Source organism: Rhinoderma darwinii, chromosome 2, assembly GCF_050947455.1.
Source record: "Rhinoderma darwinii isolate aRhiDar2 chromosome 2, aRhiDar2.hap1, whole genome shotgun sequence".
Taxonomy (NCBI): domain Eukaryota; kingdom Metazoa; phylum Chordata; class Amphibia; order Anura; family Rhinodermatidae; genus Rhinoderma; species Rhinoderma darwinii.
Genome location: NC_134688.1, coordinates 149144329 through 149159885, shown reverse-complemented (window position 1 = coordinate 149159885; position 15557 = coordinate 149144329). Strand labels below are relative to the sequence as shown.

The 15557-nt window shown below is 41.5% G+C and overlaps 1 protein-coding gene across 15 annotated transcripts in view; it reads left to right on the top strand.

The window, feature by feature from the left end:
* MYCBP2 (MYC binding protein 2) overlaps positions 1-15557 on the top strand; it is a 291950-nt gene that overhangs the window by 61506 nt on the left and 214887 nt on the right. For all 15 annotated transcript variants that reach the window (XM_075852355.1, XM_075852367.1, XM_075852366.1 and 12 more), the window contains exons 5-13: positions 72-268; positions 949-1191; positions 3073-3144; positions 3348-3444; positions 6928-7001; positions 8785-8923; positions 10541-10617; positions 12861-13065; positions 13174-13338. In XM_075852355.1, the coding sequence (XP_075708470.1) occupies positions 72-268; positions 949-1191; positions 3073-3144; positions 3348-3444; positions 6928-7001; positions 8785-8923; positions 10541-10617; positions 12861-13065; positions 13174-13338 (1269 nt within the window). The remainder of the gene's footprint in view (positions 1-71; positions 269-948; positions 1192-3072; positions 3145-3347; positions 3445-6927; positions 7002-8784; positions 8924-10540; positions 10618-12860; positions 13066-13173; positions 13339-15557) is intronic.

Below are 15557 nucleotides of genomic sequence, written 5' to 3'. Positions count from 1 at the left end.
GAATGCCCTATACACCGTGCCATATCAGAATAATCTCATTTTATACTTTTTCTTTTATTTTGTGTTGACAGAATCTCTCCTCCAGCTTATTCTCGAAATCACAACTCGTAGTACAGGAGCCAATGATGGCACTGGACAGTCGCTCACTGCGCTTTCTTGTGCCTGCCTATTCAGTCTAGTGGTTGCATGGGGAGAAACCGGAAGAACCCTACAAGCCATCTCGGCTATCCTTACCAACAATGGCAGCCATGCTTGCCAAACTATTCAGGTACCTTTTTCTATTTGTGTTGATTTCCAGGTTTGTGCTTAAATAAGTGAGAGTTTTCAAATAAATAAGCAGCATTACATTATTGTAAGGGTCAGTTCACACGGTGGACTTTGCGTGGCGTGTCCGGCCGCAAAATCCGGCGCGGAATTATTCTTCCTCTCATGGACTTCAATTGGAGGTTTAGGCGGAATCCGCCCGAAGATCGGGCATAATGCTTTTTTTTCCCGCTAGCTGGAAAAATCAGCTAGTGGGGGAAAAAGAAGCGGCGTCCTATTGAAATTAATGGGAGGCAGAGTTTTGTGGCGGATTCCGCTGCAAAAATTCCTCCGTGTGATCAGAGCCTGATTGTTAAAGTGGTGCATAGTTAGGAGTAGGACAAAGAACTTTTTATTCCCGGGCAGAGCATGCTTCAGCTGTGTTACTGTTCTGTATAAATGAGTTCTTTGCTATTACTGAAAAGTAGGGCTGATCGGTATAATGTCAGTCATTGGACACTACCAATCGGTTCTCCCTTCAGTCATTGGGAAAAGCCGGTTCACGCAATTTGGAGCAGAATTGCTTCTACTGTTTGGAACCAGGATTGCTTGCAGAGTAACAGCCTAGTATAAAATCTGTAAATTGTGATTAGTATGTTTCTATTCATTGTCTGCCCAGGTCTGACGCCTATCTTTTTATACCAGGTGCCAATTATTTTAAACTCTCTACAGCGGAGTGTTCAAGCAGTGCTAGTGGGTAAAATCCAGATACAGGACTGGTTTACAAATGGAATTAAAAAGGCTGCCTTGATGCAGAAATGGTCCTTGAAAGATGTTCCAGTGGATGAAGATGATCAGTGCCTCCTTCAAAGCGATGGCTTCTTTCTCTATCTTTTATGCAAAGACGGCCTCTATAAAATTGGTTCTGGGTACAGTGGGACAGTGAGGGTAAGTAGAAAATATTTCTTATAAGATTGTGTGCTTAACCCCTTAATGACCAGGTAATTTTGCGCGTTAATGACCAAGGATTATTTTTTGTTTTTTTCACGGTCGCATTCCAAGAGTGGTAACTTGTTTTTTATTCCATCGACATAGCCGTATAAGGGCTTGTTTTTTGCGGGACGAGTTGTCTTTTGTAATTGTACCATTTTTAGATGCTTATAATATATTGATTAACTTTTATTAACTTTATTTTAGGAGAGAATTGAAAATAAGCAGCTATTCCAGCATTAATTTTCACGTTATAAATTTACGCCGTTTACTATGCAGCGTAAATAACATGTTAACTTTATTCTATGGGTCGGCACGATTATGGGGATACCAAATATGTAAAGGTTTTATGTTTTCCTACGTTTGCACAATAAAAACCCTTTTAGAAAAAAACGACTGTTTTTGCATCGCCGAATTCCAAGAGACGTGATTTTTTTTATTTTTCCGTCGATGTGGCCGTATGTGGGCTTGATTTTTGCGGGCCAATGTGTAGTTTTCATTAGTACTATTTTGGGGTACATAGGACTTATAGATTAACTTTTATTTAATTTTTTATGGGGGGAATGGGAGAAAAGAGAATTTTGCCGTTTTTTGCGGTTTTTTTGGACGCCGTTCATCCGGCGGTTTAATTAATGTGTTAATTTTATTGTTCACGTTGTTACGATCGCGGGGATACCATAAATGTGTGTATTTGTTTTGCCACTTTTACTAAAATAAAACCACTTTTAATTGATTTTTGACTGTAAATTATAATAATTTTTTTTCATAAACTTTATTTAACTGCTTTACATTTTTTTTTTTTTTGTCCCACCAGGGGACTTCACTATGCGATGTGCTGATCGCATATATAATGCTTTGGTATACTTAGTATACCAAAGCATTATTGCCTGTCAGTGTAAAACTGACAGGCAATCTATTAGGTCATGCCTCCGGCATGGCCTAACAAGCATTTGCTGAAGACAGACCTGGGGGTCTTTGTTAGGCCCCCGGCTGTCATGGAAACCCGACGGCGACCCACGATTTCTTTGCGGGGGCGCCGATGGAGTGACAGAGGGAGCTTCCCTCCCTCTGTCAAACACAGATGTCGCTGTCGCTATTGACAGTGGCATTTAATGGGTTAAACTGCCGGAATCGGAGCGCGCTTCGATTCCGGCAGTTTCAGCAGTAGCCAGGCTGTGTATAACAGCCGTGCTCCTGCCGCTGATCGCATGGGTACGCTGGCAATGCTTGAGAGAGATCCTGAGGGATTGAAACGTTGCATGGGTGATTAAAGGTTTTCTGAGTTTTTGAAGTGCTGCCTCCTTGTCCGTTTTTCTGTCCGATATTGGGGACCTTGGACCAGGTTCTGAAGAGGTGTGCAGCGCTTTGGCGGTTCGGTGCTGTGGTATTTTTCTACTTCTGGATATATCCGTCCATCCTGCGCAAACTAGCAGCTGCAGAGGACGGATATATCCGTCCTTCGGCGTTAACATGCTAATGCAGCATCTCACCAGTAATCCTTGTACTCATGCATTGCTTTCTGCAAGGGATCTGAAATAAACGGTGAACCGGGTATAAAACGATTAACTTCTAGTCCGATGTGAATTTTGATGCGTTTCACAGATATATCTTTTCGAAGGACGGAAAAATCAATGAGGCCTCGCTTCCAAAACATCTCCGTTTTTATGTGCATTATTGATCTTTTCAGGGTTTAATCTTTTTAAGCCAGTGATTTTTTTTTTTTAATTGAATTCTTTTTCCACCTGTGCAGCTTACAAGTATAATACATATGAACGTATATGTCCACTATGTGAGGGGCAGATTGCACTTTGTTTAGACCACAATATTTATTTTTCACAGGGCCACATTTACAATTCCACTTCTCGCCTCAAAAGCAGAAGAGAGAAAAAGTCTTGGTTGGGTTATGCTCAGGTATACTATGCTGATTTATTTGTTTGTGGCCCAATATGACAGCCTGTGTTTTGGCGAGTTTTTTTTGTTCAATCAAACTGGCATTATGGCACGCAAAATGCATATATTGATCCCAGAGATCTTGTTTTAAGTTTATTTAAACATTCGTTTGTGTATATAGACAATTTTCCCATTTTTTATATTCTGTAATTTTCTTTTTATAGGGTTTCTTGCTTTACAGAGATGTGAGTAATCACAGCATGACGGCCATTAGGATTAACCCTGAAACACTGGAACAGGATGGAACAGTTACTGTGCCAGGTAAATACTAGAGTTTATACACAGGCACACTCAAAACCGGAAGTTAAAGTATGGAGCGAGCTCACGGGCTGAGGCCGCTCCATAACTTACCCATGTCGGCTCTATGTTACAGCAGACATGTCACTCTAACGAGTGGGATCCTGCTTGTTTAACCCCTTAGATCCCCAGTCTATAGTGATCGGGGCGTTTTTTTTCCCGCACTCTAAACGCTGTAAAAAACGAACCCCCCCCCCCCCCAAAAGAGGCATCACTCACCTCTCAGATCCCAGTCGTTCCAGCGCCGCCGCTTCCTGTCTTCCCCACCGCTGTGTATTGTGGGTACACAAGTACATCATCGCTGCAGCTATAGTCGCCGGAAGGGATGGAGTAATCCTGGGGATCTGTGAGGTTGGTAATGGGTTTTTTTTGTCTTTTTTTGTATCCCTTCTATTTTAATTTTTTTAAATCACTCGGAAAACCCCTTTAATGCAGTTCGTAGTCTACCCAAATGTATGTATTTTTTTATTTTGTTTTTCGAACACATTTGACTAATTGGTCCAAAATGTGTGTGTATATGAAAATAGAAAAAGTTATAAGAAAAAACCCTTTTCTTACTGATAAACTATAAGCCGTAACAAAAACCGAATTGATATCGCCGCATCCGCAACAATCTGAGATGTAAAAATTATAACTTTCTTTGTCTAGCACAGTAAACTCCATAAAAAAAATGCGACAATTACTAATTTGAAATGACCTTTACCTCCCCAAAAACTGAAGAAAACGTGATTAAAAAATGTGTACAGATAAAAATGACCGCTCGGCTCTCTAAAAACAAACACTCTGACAGCTCGAACGACGGAAAAATAAAGTTTGCATGTGGTTTAAAAAAATGAAAACAAAAAAAAAACCACACCATTGGAATTTCTCCCATTATAAGAAGTAGTGTTCTGTCCATCCATATGCCTGAAAGAAAGCTCTGCAGGCTTAAAGAGGCTCTGTCACCAGATTTTGCAGCCCCTATCTGCTATTGCAGCAGATAGGCGCTGCAATGTAGATTACAGTAACGTTTTTATTTTTAAAAAACGAGCATTTTTGGCCAAGTTATGACCATTTTCGTATTTATGCAAATGAGGCTTGCAAAAGTACAACTGGGCGTGTATTATGTGCGTACATCGGGGCGTGTTTACTACTTTTACTAGCTGGCCGTTCTGATGAGAAGTATCATCCACTTCTCTTCACAACGCCCAGCTTCTGGCAGTGCAGACACAGCGTGTTCTCCAGAGATCACGCTGTGTCGTCACTCACAGGTCCTGCATCGTGTCAGACGAGCGAGGACACATCGACACCAGAGGCTACAGATGATTCTGCAGCAGCATCGGCGTTTGCAGGTAAGTCGATGTAGCTACTTACCTGCTGATGCTGCTGCAGAATCAACTGTAGCCTCTGGTGCCGACACGATGCAGGACCTGTGAGTGACGTCACAGATCTGCACTGCCAGAAGCTGGGCGTTCTGAAGAGAAGTGGATGATACTTCTCATCAGAAAGCCCAGCTAGTAAAAGTAGTAAACACGCCCCGATGTACGCACATAATACACGCCCAGTTGTACTTTTACTTTTCAAGACGCCCAGTAGTACTTTTGCAAGCCTCATTTGCATAAACACGAAAATGGTCATAACTTGGCCAAAAATGCTCGTTTTTTAAAAATAAAAACGTTACTGTAATCTACATTGCAGCGCCTATCTGCTGCAATAGCAGATAGGGGTTGCAAAATCTGGTGACAGAGCCTCTTTAAAGAGGCTCTGGCACCAGATTCTCAAATCCCTATCTCCTATTGCATGTGATCGGCGCTGCAATGTAGATTACAGTAACGTTTTATGTTATTTTTTTGAAAAACGTTCATTTTTGGCCAAGTTATGAGCTATTTTATATATATATGCAAATGAGCTTTGAAATGGACAACTGGGCATGTTTTTTTCGTATGTCCAACTGGGCATGTTTTTTTCGTATGTCCAACTGGGCATGTTTTTTTCGTATGTCCAACTGGGCATGTTTTTTTCGTATGTCCAACTGGGCGTGTATTGTGTTTTTAACAACTGGGCGTGTTTACTTGTTTTACTAACTGGGCGTTGTGAATAGAAGTGTATGATGCTGACGAATCAGTGACCAATCAGCATCATGCACTCCTCTCCATTTATTTACACAGCACATAGTGTTCTTACTAGAACGATGTGCAGCCACATACACAAGTGTCCTGATAATGAATACACATGACCTCCAGCCTGAACGTCATGTGTATTCAGAATCCTGACACTTCTGAATGTTTTCTGTGAGATTCCAGCAAGCCACGCGTAATCTCGCGAGATTACGAGGTAAACGAGATTTCGTTTCCCTTGCTGGAAATCTCGCAGAAAAGATTCAGAAGTGTCAGAATTCTGAATACACATGATGTCCAGGCTGGAGGTAATGTATATTCATTATCAGGACACTTGTGTATGTGGCTGCACATCGTTCTGATTGATCAGCATCATACACTTCTCTCCACATCGCCCAGTTAGTAAAACAAGTAAACACGCCCAGTTGGACATACGAATAAAAACACGCCCAGTTGTCCATTTCAAAGCTCATTAGCATATATATAAAATAGCTCATAACTTGGCCAAAAATGAACGTGTTTCAAAAAAGAAACCCGTTACTGTTATCTACATTGCAGCGCCGATCACATGCAATAGGAGTTAGGGATTTGAGAATCTGGTGACAGAGCCTCTTTAACATTTCTTGAAACTTCAGTTTACTTAGAGACACTAACTTTTCTTATGCTAATCTAGTGATCTATCCGATACATAGAATATAGAAGTATCAACTTTGTAGTTTTTGTTTTATCCATACAAATTCTCATCATGTGGGTTGATGGGCTGACTGAGGGGGCAACTTCACCTCTGTTCAGCGGTTTAGAAGCCGGAGTCGCTATCAACTGTGGCATCTAAGTGGTTTCAGCTGTTGTGGTGAGTTGTTGGCTGTAAGATACAGCCAACACCCGCTGAGAATGGAGCGGGATTGGCCCGTGATCACGCTCCATACTCGCCCTTCCCGGCTTCATTCATTCATTCATTCATTCATTCATTCATACTCTGTACAGATCCGTCCTACTCATTCTGTGGCAGAGAGCAGATTGGATTTGTTTTCCCGTACCCAGTCTGGAACTTGATCCCTTCAAACAAACTATGGACTGTATAAAAGGATGGTCTTTAGTTTGTCACTAGCTCCAGAGACAATTACTGGAAATTTGTTTCCCCCCTTCCCTCGAAGGTCGCAGCTCTGCTGCAGTGTCTATTAAGGAGCTGCTTTTGACAATCTGCTTGTGCACCTCTTAACCAAAAGTATCCATTAAGGGCTGCTTTTGATATGTTATTAGATGCAATCTACATAACTTGGCTGACTGGGGCTTGTGAGATAAAAGATGATTAATTATGACTTGTCCTCTTATTTTTATTTTGAATACTCAGATTGCAATGCTGACGGACAGAACATTCTCTTTACTGACGGAGAATTTGTCAACCAGATTGCTGCTTCTAAAGATGTGAGAACTTAACTCCTTTGCTGGTTTAGTTTTTATTTTTTTATATATATAAATGTTTTAAACATTATTTCAACTTCATAAACAGAAAGTGTATTTAGAGCTGGGACAAAGTATGCTGAACAGTGTGTTATGCATTGTAGTATAGAGGCACTCAACACTGGCAACAAATCCGAGGGGCGCTTTAATCACTATGTATAAATCTATCTGTCTAATGATCATGTTATATGTGGGACTTTATATTTAGTAGTCTAGATAAGGGGCGTGCGACCTGTACCCTGGGATGCTGTTCTGCGCGACCCCCACTCATCAGGACTCGGGCATGCTTACATTGCCCCCATAAAAATTTCTTTCTCACATTGCCCTCAATAACTGTCAGAGGGCACTCACATGTAGTATTCATGACCTACACTGATAATCTATGATCAGTGCAGAGAAGATGGGTGGAGTTGCTGTCTAATGATGTCCGTGTTCTTCTGAACTATGGTTGAGGGTCACAAAGAACGTCATCGCAGGCTCCATGCAGCCACAGGTTAGGCACCTCTGGCAATAGTTCAATGTTTGTGCCCCGTGTGATAGCTAGGGCTCCGTGGCAACAATTTGTCCCTGTGGCGGAAAATTGACACGTGACATTTTCTAGAATTACAACATTGTTTAAGAAAATCTTACAGAATATGAAAAACGAATATAATCTTTGCGGAAATATCATCTTTTGAAGTTACAGACCCAAAGCCGGAGTAGCCGTCCAACTTTACACAACTCTTCTACAGCTCAGCAGGACACTAAAACAGGAGGCCTCATATTAGAAAATATCCTCATGGGAGTATTCTCTTATAACTTTGATTTAAAATACAACAAAAAAAACCAGCATGGCAGATGCTCTTTAATTGTGTGGGTGTAAATATGGCTGCATTTTTTAGTGTTATACTGCCAAGATAATCTCCTGCTTTTTAAGCACCACCTACTGTACTTGAAGTGTTCTAGTCCGTGTCCTACATAAATGCACCACTGAAAAATATTTAAGCATTAAAGGTGTACACGTTTTTGCACAGTTCTAGCATTCAAGTTTCTTGCGGTTATGCCCTGTCAAGGTTTACATTTAACCACAAGCACTTTATAAATAAATACTCGTTCTCTATATAGTTCTGCAGTCCACCTTATTTCTAGTTATATTTATAATTCGAAGTTCAAATTTATTACAGACCCAGTCACACAATCAGAAGTGGTTTCCAGGACTTTTATATTGATGGCGCATCCTTAGCATAGGTCATAAATATCAGATTGGTGGGGGTCCTACTCTCGGCACCCTCACCAATCTGCTGATTTAAAGGGGCCTGGACTATACCGTGAGTGCTGCGGTTTCTTCGTTGCTCACCCGGCAGAGCTCCGTACATTCGGAACTTCCTGTGCCTGGCACTGTAGCTCTTTGCAGCTTAATCTCATCTTTGTGAATGTGACTGAGCTGCATTACAAGACCCAATCAATACTGAATATATATATATATATATTACACACACAATATCAAGTCCTGGAAAACCCCTTTAACCATTTATATTATTTACATGTTTATAGCATATAGAGTAGTATTTGATTTAGTTCACCATATGTGCACATTGACTGAAATAGTATATACTGTTTATTTAAATGTGTCGGACAAGAGACCAACGTATCCAAAATAATTCTGTAAACCATTTATTTGAATACTTTAATTATAATTTTTATATCTAATATGTGAAACCATATCTTAACGTGTCTTATTTAATTTGTTTCAATTAACTTTTTCTAGGATGGGTTTGTAGTTCGAATATTTGCAACCAGCACAGAGCCCGCGTTACAGCAAGAACTACAACTTAAACTGGCTCGGAAGTGTTTGCACGCTTGTGGAATTTCACTATTTGATTTGGAGAAAGATTTGCACATCATAAGTAAGGCTCAAATGACCTTTCCTTTTTTGATGTTTTGATGTTTGAGTATTGTTTGATTGGAATTAAATGTAAACCTGCTGGCAACATATTTTTCATGAAGCAGGTCCCCCAGTAACTAGCTATTCACAAAGGCTCCTCCATATTCTGTCTTCAGTGTCGCTCATTAGTGCAGCGCCGGCCGCATCACATCATGCTGACTGCGCAGGTACAGCAAATGTGCACGCGCGATCAGGGGAAATGGCTATAATACACAGCCACAGCCCCACTCTAAAGGCTGAGATCAGAGAACTATTATCTCTGCCGCTAATCCATTGAATGCCGCGATCAATGCTCACTGCAGCATTCAAGGGGAAAATGAGGAGGCTACCCTTTTGATTGCATCACAGGGAATCCCAGTGATGCGATCGAGGGACATACCATATATGGGCAGACAGCCCAGGGTCCATTGAAATCTGGATCTCCTGTTAGGGCGTACTTATGTACGCCCTAACAACTGCCTGTGTACCATTAGTACACAGGCTAATGTACTGGCATGTAGATATATGCCAGTACAGTACAGTTTTAAAATTGAAAAGTAAAAAAATTAATAAAGTAATGTTAAATTAAATACACATTTTTTTTTTTTTACAATAAACATAAAAATAAAAAGCCCTCAATACATAAAATATACACATTCGGTATCGCCGCGACCGTAATAACCTGCTCAACAAATTTGTAGCGTCATTTATGATGTGTACTCTGTAAAAAAAAAAAAAAAAAAAAAATGCTTTATCATTAATGTGAAGCACATGGTATTATGAATTTTGAACCTTCATGTGCCTCACATTAATAGTACATAACCCAATCATGTACCTCACACAAACCCGATGTTGTCCATTATGACTGAGAAACATGATGGGGTTAATTACTATTAAAGTGAGGCACTTGGAGGATCAAAATTTATCATACCATGTGCATCGCATCCGAAAATGGAAGAACTGTTTTTTTTTCTTGTTGTATTGAGTATTGCTTTTGTATCGAGAACCGCAATACTACACACAGTTTCGGTATCGAAGTCAAAATTCTGGTGGTATGACAAGCATAGCGGTAGTGAGATTCGCCTAAATTTATTAAGAGGTGCCTGCCTCTTTTTTAAATTAAGCACTTCTTTGGCTGTCCATGTACCGGAAAGTGAAATCTATTCCAGCATACGATCAGGCGTTGATTTCCACCATAATTCCCGGCAGTTCAGTATATTTGTCAGCCCACAACAGGCCACTCCTGCTTTGCTAAACCAAATTCAATTTCCTGGAAAAGTTGCGTAGGCCGCGCAAATGCATCAAAAGGCACCATTTTTTTTACGCAATAAATATTTCCCCTGTGACTATACATTTTGCTGTAGAATAAATAAAACCCTATTCCCAGGAATCCGTAGCCATCTGTGTAAAACGCTGAAGCCAGTGTTGTGCTGGAGCAAGAGCTGCTCTCTGCAGGGACCCTCTTTGGCTAACATAGGGCAGGGTGCTCATGAAAATTTGTTCCTTTTTGTGTGTTGTAGAGATTGCCTTCTGTAAAATTTTTAATATTTACTAGTGCACATAAGAGATGATCCCATCCTGAAATATTTGTTTTATTTAGGTACCGGATTTGATGAAGAACTAGCTATACTTGGCGCAGGAAGAGAGTTTGCACTAATGAAAACTTCTAATGGAAAGGTAGATCATCATTGTGTGAAATAATTTTTTTTCTTCTAGAGCTTTAGCTTAATTTACATTGTGTTGAAGTGTTCCAAAATATTTTTTTCCCCCCTACATATAAGATTACAAGTTTAAAGTGGATCTGTCCGCTGAATAGGCTGTCCTATGTAAGGGCATCCTATACAGCTCCAGGTCCATATTCTTATTCTTTACAACGGCACAAAATTTTGAACTGCTTGGGTAATAGAAGCGATGAGAGAATACAGCGGACTCCGGATATGTTCACACGAAAAATGGCTGTAAAATACGGAACTGTTTTCAGCCGTTATTTTTATGCGTTTTTTGCGGCCGTTCTATTGACGCAATGAAAAACGGCTCAAGAAGTGACTTCCGCTTCTTTTTACGGGTGTTTTATGCACCGTTTTTTTTTTTTTTTTTAAACGGCCGTGTAAAAAAACGCCCTGTCGGAACAAAACACAGTTTTCCCATTTAAATCAATTTGCAGATGTTTGGAGGCATTCAACTTCTGTTTTTCCAGCTGTTTTTGCAGACGTTTAAGGCAATGTGAACATACCCTCATAGTTATGGGTCTGCTGTATTTTTGAGGGGAGCACTCCCCCTGGCTCACCCGGCCCGTCTAACAGTGACTGAGAGGCAGCTGTATATATGTGCAGTCCTGTGGACCAGGGTAGGGGGAGTGCTCCCATCATAAAAAAAATGTTTTGGTTTTTTTCTGCTTTAGATAATAGAAGTTTGGACCTGTAACTGTAATGTGCTGTCCTTATGTAGGGCAGCATATTCAGCTGACCTATCTGCTTCATGAGTTAACGGTTCCTTGAGTGATAAATAATCCAACCACTGTGTTGTACTGGAGGCAAAGTGATGCATTGCAAAGCAGATCTGGCTGTAAATGGAGTGGCATACAATTAATAGGAACCAGGAATCATGTCCCTAATAAAAGGTGGTTTTTCCTTACACCGCTCCGTTGTTATGCATAATTTTTTTTTTTTAAGGATAATAAGGTTAATGTCATTGCTAAATCTATTGTCCCCCACAATCCTCTATTTATGATAATCTGACATTTCACTAAATACTTTGCTTTCTATTAGGGGGTTAGGCGGAACTCACACGACAGGGTTTCCCGGCCGGGTGCCGGCCGTTCATAAATCGGCCGGCACCCGGCTGCATTAGGAACAATAGACCCCTAATGGGTCTACTCACACGACCGATTTTTTGACGGGCCGGGAAAACCGGCCGTCAAAAAATGGGACATGCCCTATTTTCGGCCGGGTGCCCGGCTCCCATAGAAGACTATGGGGCCGGCTAATACACGGCCATCACCGGAATGTGTCCCGAGTGATGGCCGGGTCTACCGTCGCTCGCGCTCTCTCTCTTCCTCACAGTGCAGAGTGCATGTGAGGAGGAGGAGGATATTTTTTTGCTCCCTGTAGGAGTCGGAATCCCCAATCCACGGCCGGGGATTGGGGATTCCGCTACAGGAGAAGTGAGTGACTACACTGTCCATATATGGACACAGCGATGTCACTCACTTCTGCAGCGGAATCCCCGACTCTATGGCCGGGGATGCCGCTACAGGAGATTTGAGTGACTACACTGTCGATATATGGACACAGCGAAGTCACTCACTTCTGCAGCGGAATCACCGACTCTATGGCCGAGGATGCCGCTACAGGAGAAGCGAGTGACTACACTGTCCAAATATGGACACAGTGACGTCACTCACTTCTTAAGCGGAATTCCCGACCTGTGGCAGGGAATTCCTCTCCAGGAGAAGTCAGTGACTACACTGTCCATATATGGACGTTGAAGTCAGTGACTTCTCCTGGAAGGGGGGGGCTGGGTGGCATCACCTGCAGGGGGCTGGGTGGCATCACCTGCAGGGGGCTGGGTGGCATCACCTGCAGGGGGCTGGGTGGCATCACCTGCAGGGGGCTGGGTGGCATCACCTGCAGGGGGCTGGGTGGCATCACCTGCAGGGGGCTGGGTGGCATCACCTGCAGGGGGCTGGGTGGCATCACCTGCAAGGGACAGGGAAAAAACTGATGCAAATCGGGTCCAAATCGGCCGGTAAAAACAGCAACACGGCCCGGAATGGAATCGGAACGGATGCAAACCGGGCGGGAAAATCGTCCAAAAACGGACGATTTTCCCAGCCGACACTCGGACCCTGTCGTGTGAATGAGGCCTTACTACAAGTTTTAAGTGACATCAACTAATTGAGTGAATGTGTCTCTTTTTAGGTCTATTACACTGGTAAATATCAGAGCCTTGGAATCAAGCAAGGTGGACCCTCTACTGGCAAATGGGTGGAGCTGCCCATAACAAAATCTCCAAAGATTGTTCAGTTCTCAGTTGGTCATGACGGATCCCATGCCTTACTCTCTGCTGAAGACGGGAGTGTTTTTTTCACAGGAACAGCCAGTAAAGGAGAAGACGGAGAATCAAGTCAGTATTTTCTACTTGTTGAATTAAGAACTGTACATGGAAGAATGAAAGAATTGGAAATGTCATTAAATGCTAAAATAATTTTTGGTTTTTCTTTACGTTTTACAGCAAAGAGCAGAAGACAGTCAAAACCATACAAGCCCAAAAAATTGATTAAAATGGAAGGGAAGTTTGTTCTTACTACAGCGTGCAATAATGGGAGCAGTTCTGTCATTACGAAGGATGGTGAACTGTACATGTTTGGAAAAGATGCCATCTATTCTGACAACTCAAGTAAGTGATTAAATGCAATGTGATTGTCTTGCAGTTTAGCTGTGATTTCCTTCGCCTTCCAAAATTCCCTTATCTGCCGGCTGTTTACATTTAAAATAATAAAGTGCCTCTTGTAGGTTTTCATTTTTAAGATATTTAAATGTGACCTGTAAGTTATTTTTTAGTGATCAAGTGCTCTGAGAGGTTCTATATTTATAAAACCTTTAAAAAAAAAGAAATACAGATACAGTGAATCCTCTTTGAGACGACCGCACAAAGTTGCATAGAAAATGGTCTACTGGAGGGGTGGTCTTCTCAAAGAAGATGGGAAAAATCTTCATATTCTATGGTGGAACAAAAAACGGTAACTTTAAATCTGGTCTGGATAGGAGAGCTGGACTTTCATTATAAATGATACATAAGCCAACGTGGTAACAGTGAGCTGCACCATTACCCTTCTTGTACAAACTATACAGTCATAACAGGAATTCTGTGTAATGCAGGGCTAAATCGTTTAACTCCGTTTTAGTTGTGTCCTTTATTTCTCTGTCTTCCACATCCATGTTCAATAGCGGCTCACAGCCACAGTAGCTGTGATGAGTAGGGTGCAATCTGTACAGAGAAGCTGACTCTTGAACGGACTTATTTCACAAACGCTTCCATAAAAAAGACAGGATAAACATAATCTGATGGTGGTAAAACTCTACAGCAGCAAGTGTTGCAGTATTGTATTTCACCAAGAAATGTGCTTAACCCCTTAACGACCGCCCACCGTTTTTGACGGCAGGCGGTGCAGGTGCTTAGTCTACAGCGACTTCTTTTGGTGTCGCTGTAGAAGAGGCTGATGAGCGCTCTTGTCATCCTCTAAGCAGGAGCTGTAAACTTACAGGTCCTGATCTTAGACCAGCCTGCTGAATACAGCTGGGGTCGGAAAACATTACAATCCCAGTTGTTTAACTCCTTGATTGCCATGGTAGGTGACAGCGGCATGATCAAAGGGAGCTTGTCATCGGAAATCCGGTGACGTGATCATAAACAAAAAAATCCTACACATATTCGGTAACTGCACGACCCTAATAACCTGAAGAATTAATTTAACAGGTGTGAAACGTGAACAGGATAAAAAATAAAAAAGAGAATGAAGCCGAGAATCGCTTTTTCCTATATTCACGCTGTAAAGATATTTTGTTTCTACCCCTAGCTGTGGAAAAAAAAACAATTTATCCCACATAAATCAAGGCCTCATACAGCTGTGTCAATGAAAAAATAAAAGTTATGGCTTCTAAAATGCAGAGGCAAAAACGGAAAAATGTAGCTGGTCATTAAGGCCTTTTCAGGCCCAGTCATTAAGGGGTTAAAGGGTAACTAAACTTTTAGAAAACTTCTAACATGTCATAGTGACTTGTAAGACGTTTTGATCGGTGGAGGTCTGAGCACTGAGACCTCCACCGATCGCTAAAATGAAGCTGCAGAGGCGTTTCTGATCAGCTGTTCTCGGAAAGCTGAGCAGTTGGTATATGGGCTCGATAGAAAGTCTATGGGCCCGTACACTAACTGCTCGGCTTTCCGAGAAAAGCCAATCCGAGACTAAGAGGCACAACGCTTACCCGAGCGCTTCTGCCGCTTCGTTTTAGCTATTGGTGAGGTCTCGGTGCTTGGATCCTCATTGATCCTCATTGATCCTCATGGCACTGTGACATGTCAGAAGTTTTCTAAAAGTTTAGTTACACTTGAAGTTTTATATTAACAGTATTGTGATTGCTTTTAAAGGGCTAATCCATCGATGTTTCCTCAGTACTTGCTAATGCTCAGTTTGGTTCAGAATCTAAAACTGGTGAACTTTTTAGTTAAATTGCACAATTGCCCGATGGTACCCACTTCGACAGTAATGTAGAATGAGAGAAATGGTCATTTGGCCTTACATGCATGGGTGCAAATTCAGGTTAACGAGAGCATCTCAATTTTGAAATGTAAATAAAAAAATTTAAGTTTAAAAGTAGTTTGCCAGTTTAGGGCAGTGTTCACACAGAGCTTTTGTTAGGCAGAAAAGAAAAATCTGCTTCAAAATTTCATTAGGATTTTTGATGAAGATTGAGCAGCGCGTTTGTTTTTTTTTGCCTCCTATTGATTTTCAATGGAGGTTTAGAGGTGGAAACTACTCGAAACTTTTTTTTTTTTTCCGTGAGCAGTCAAAAACTGCTCAGGAAAAAATACTGTAAGAGGATGCAAACCTATGCAGC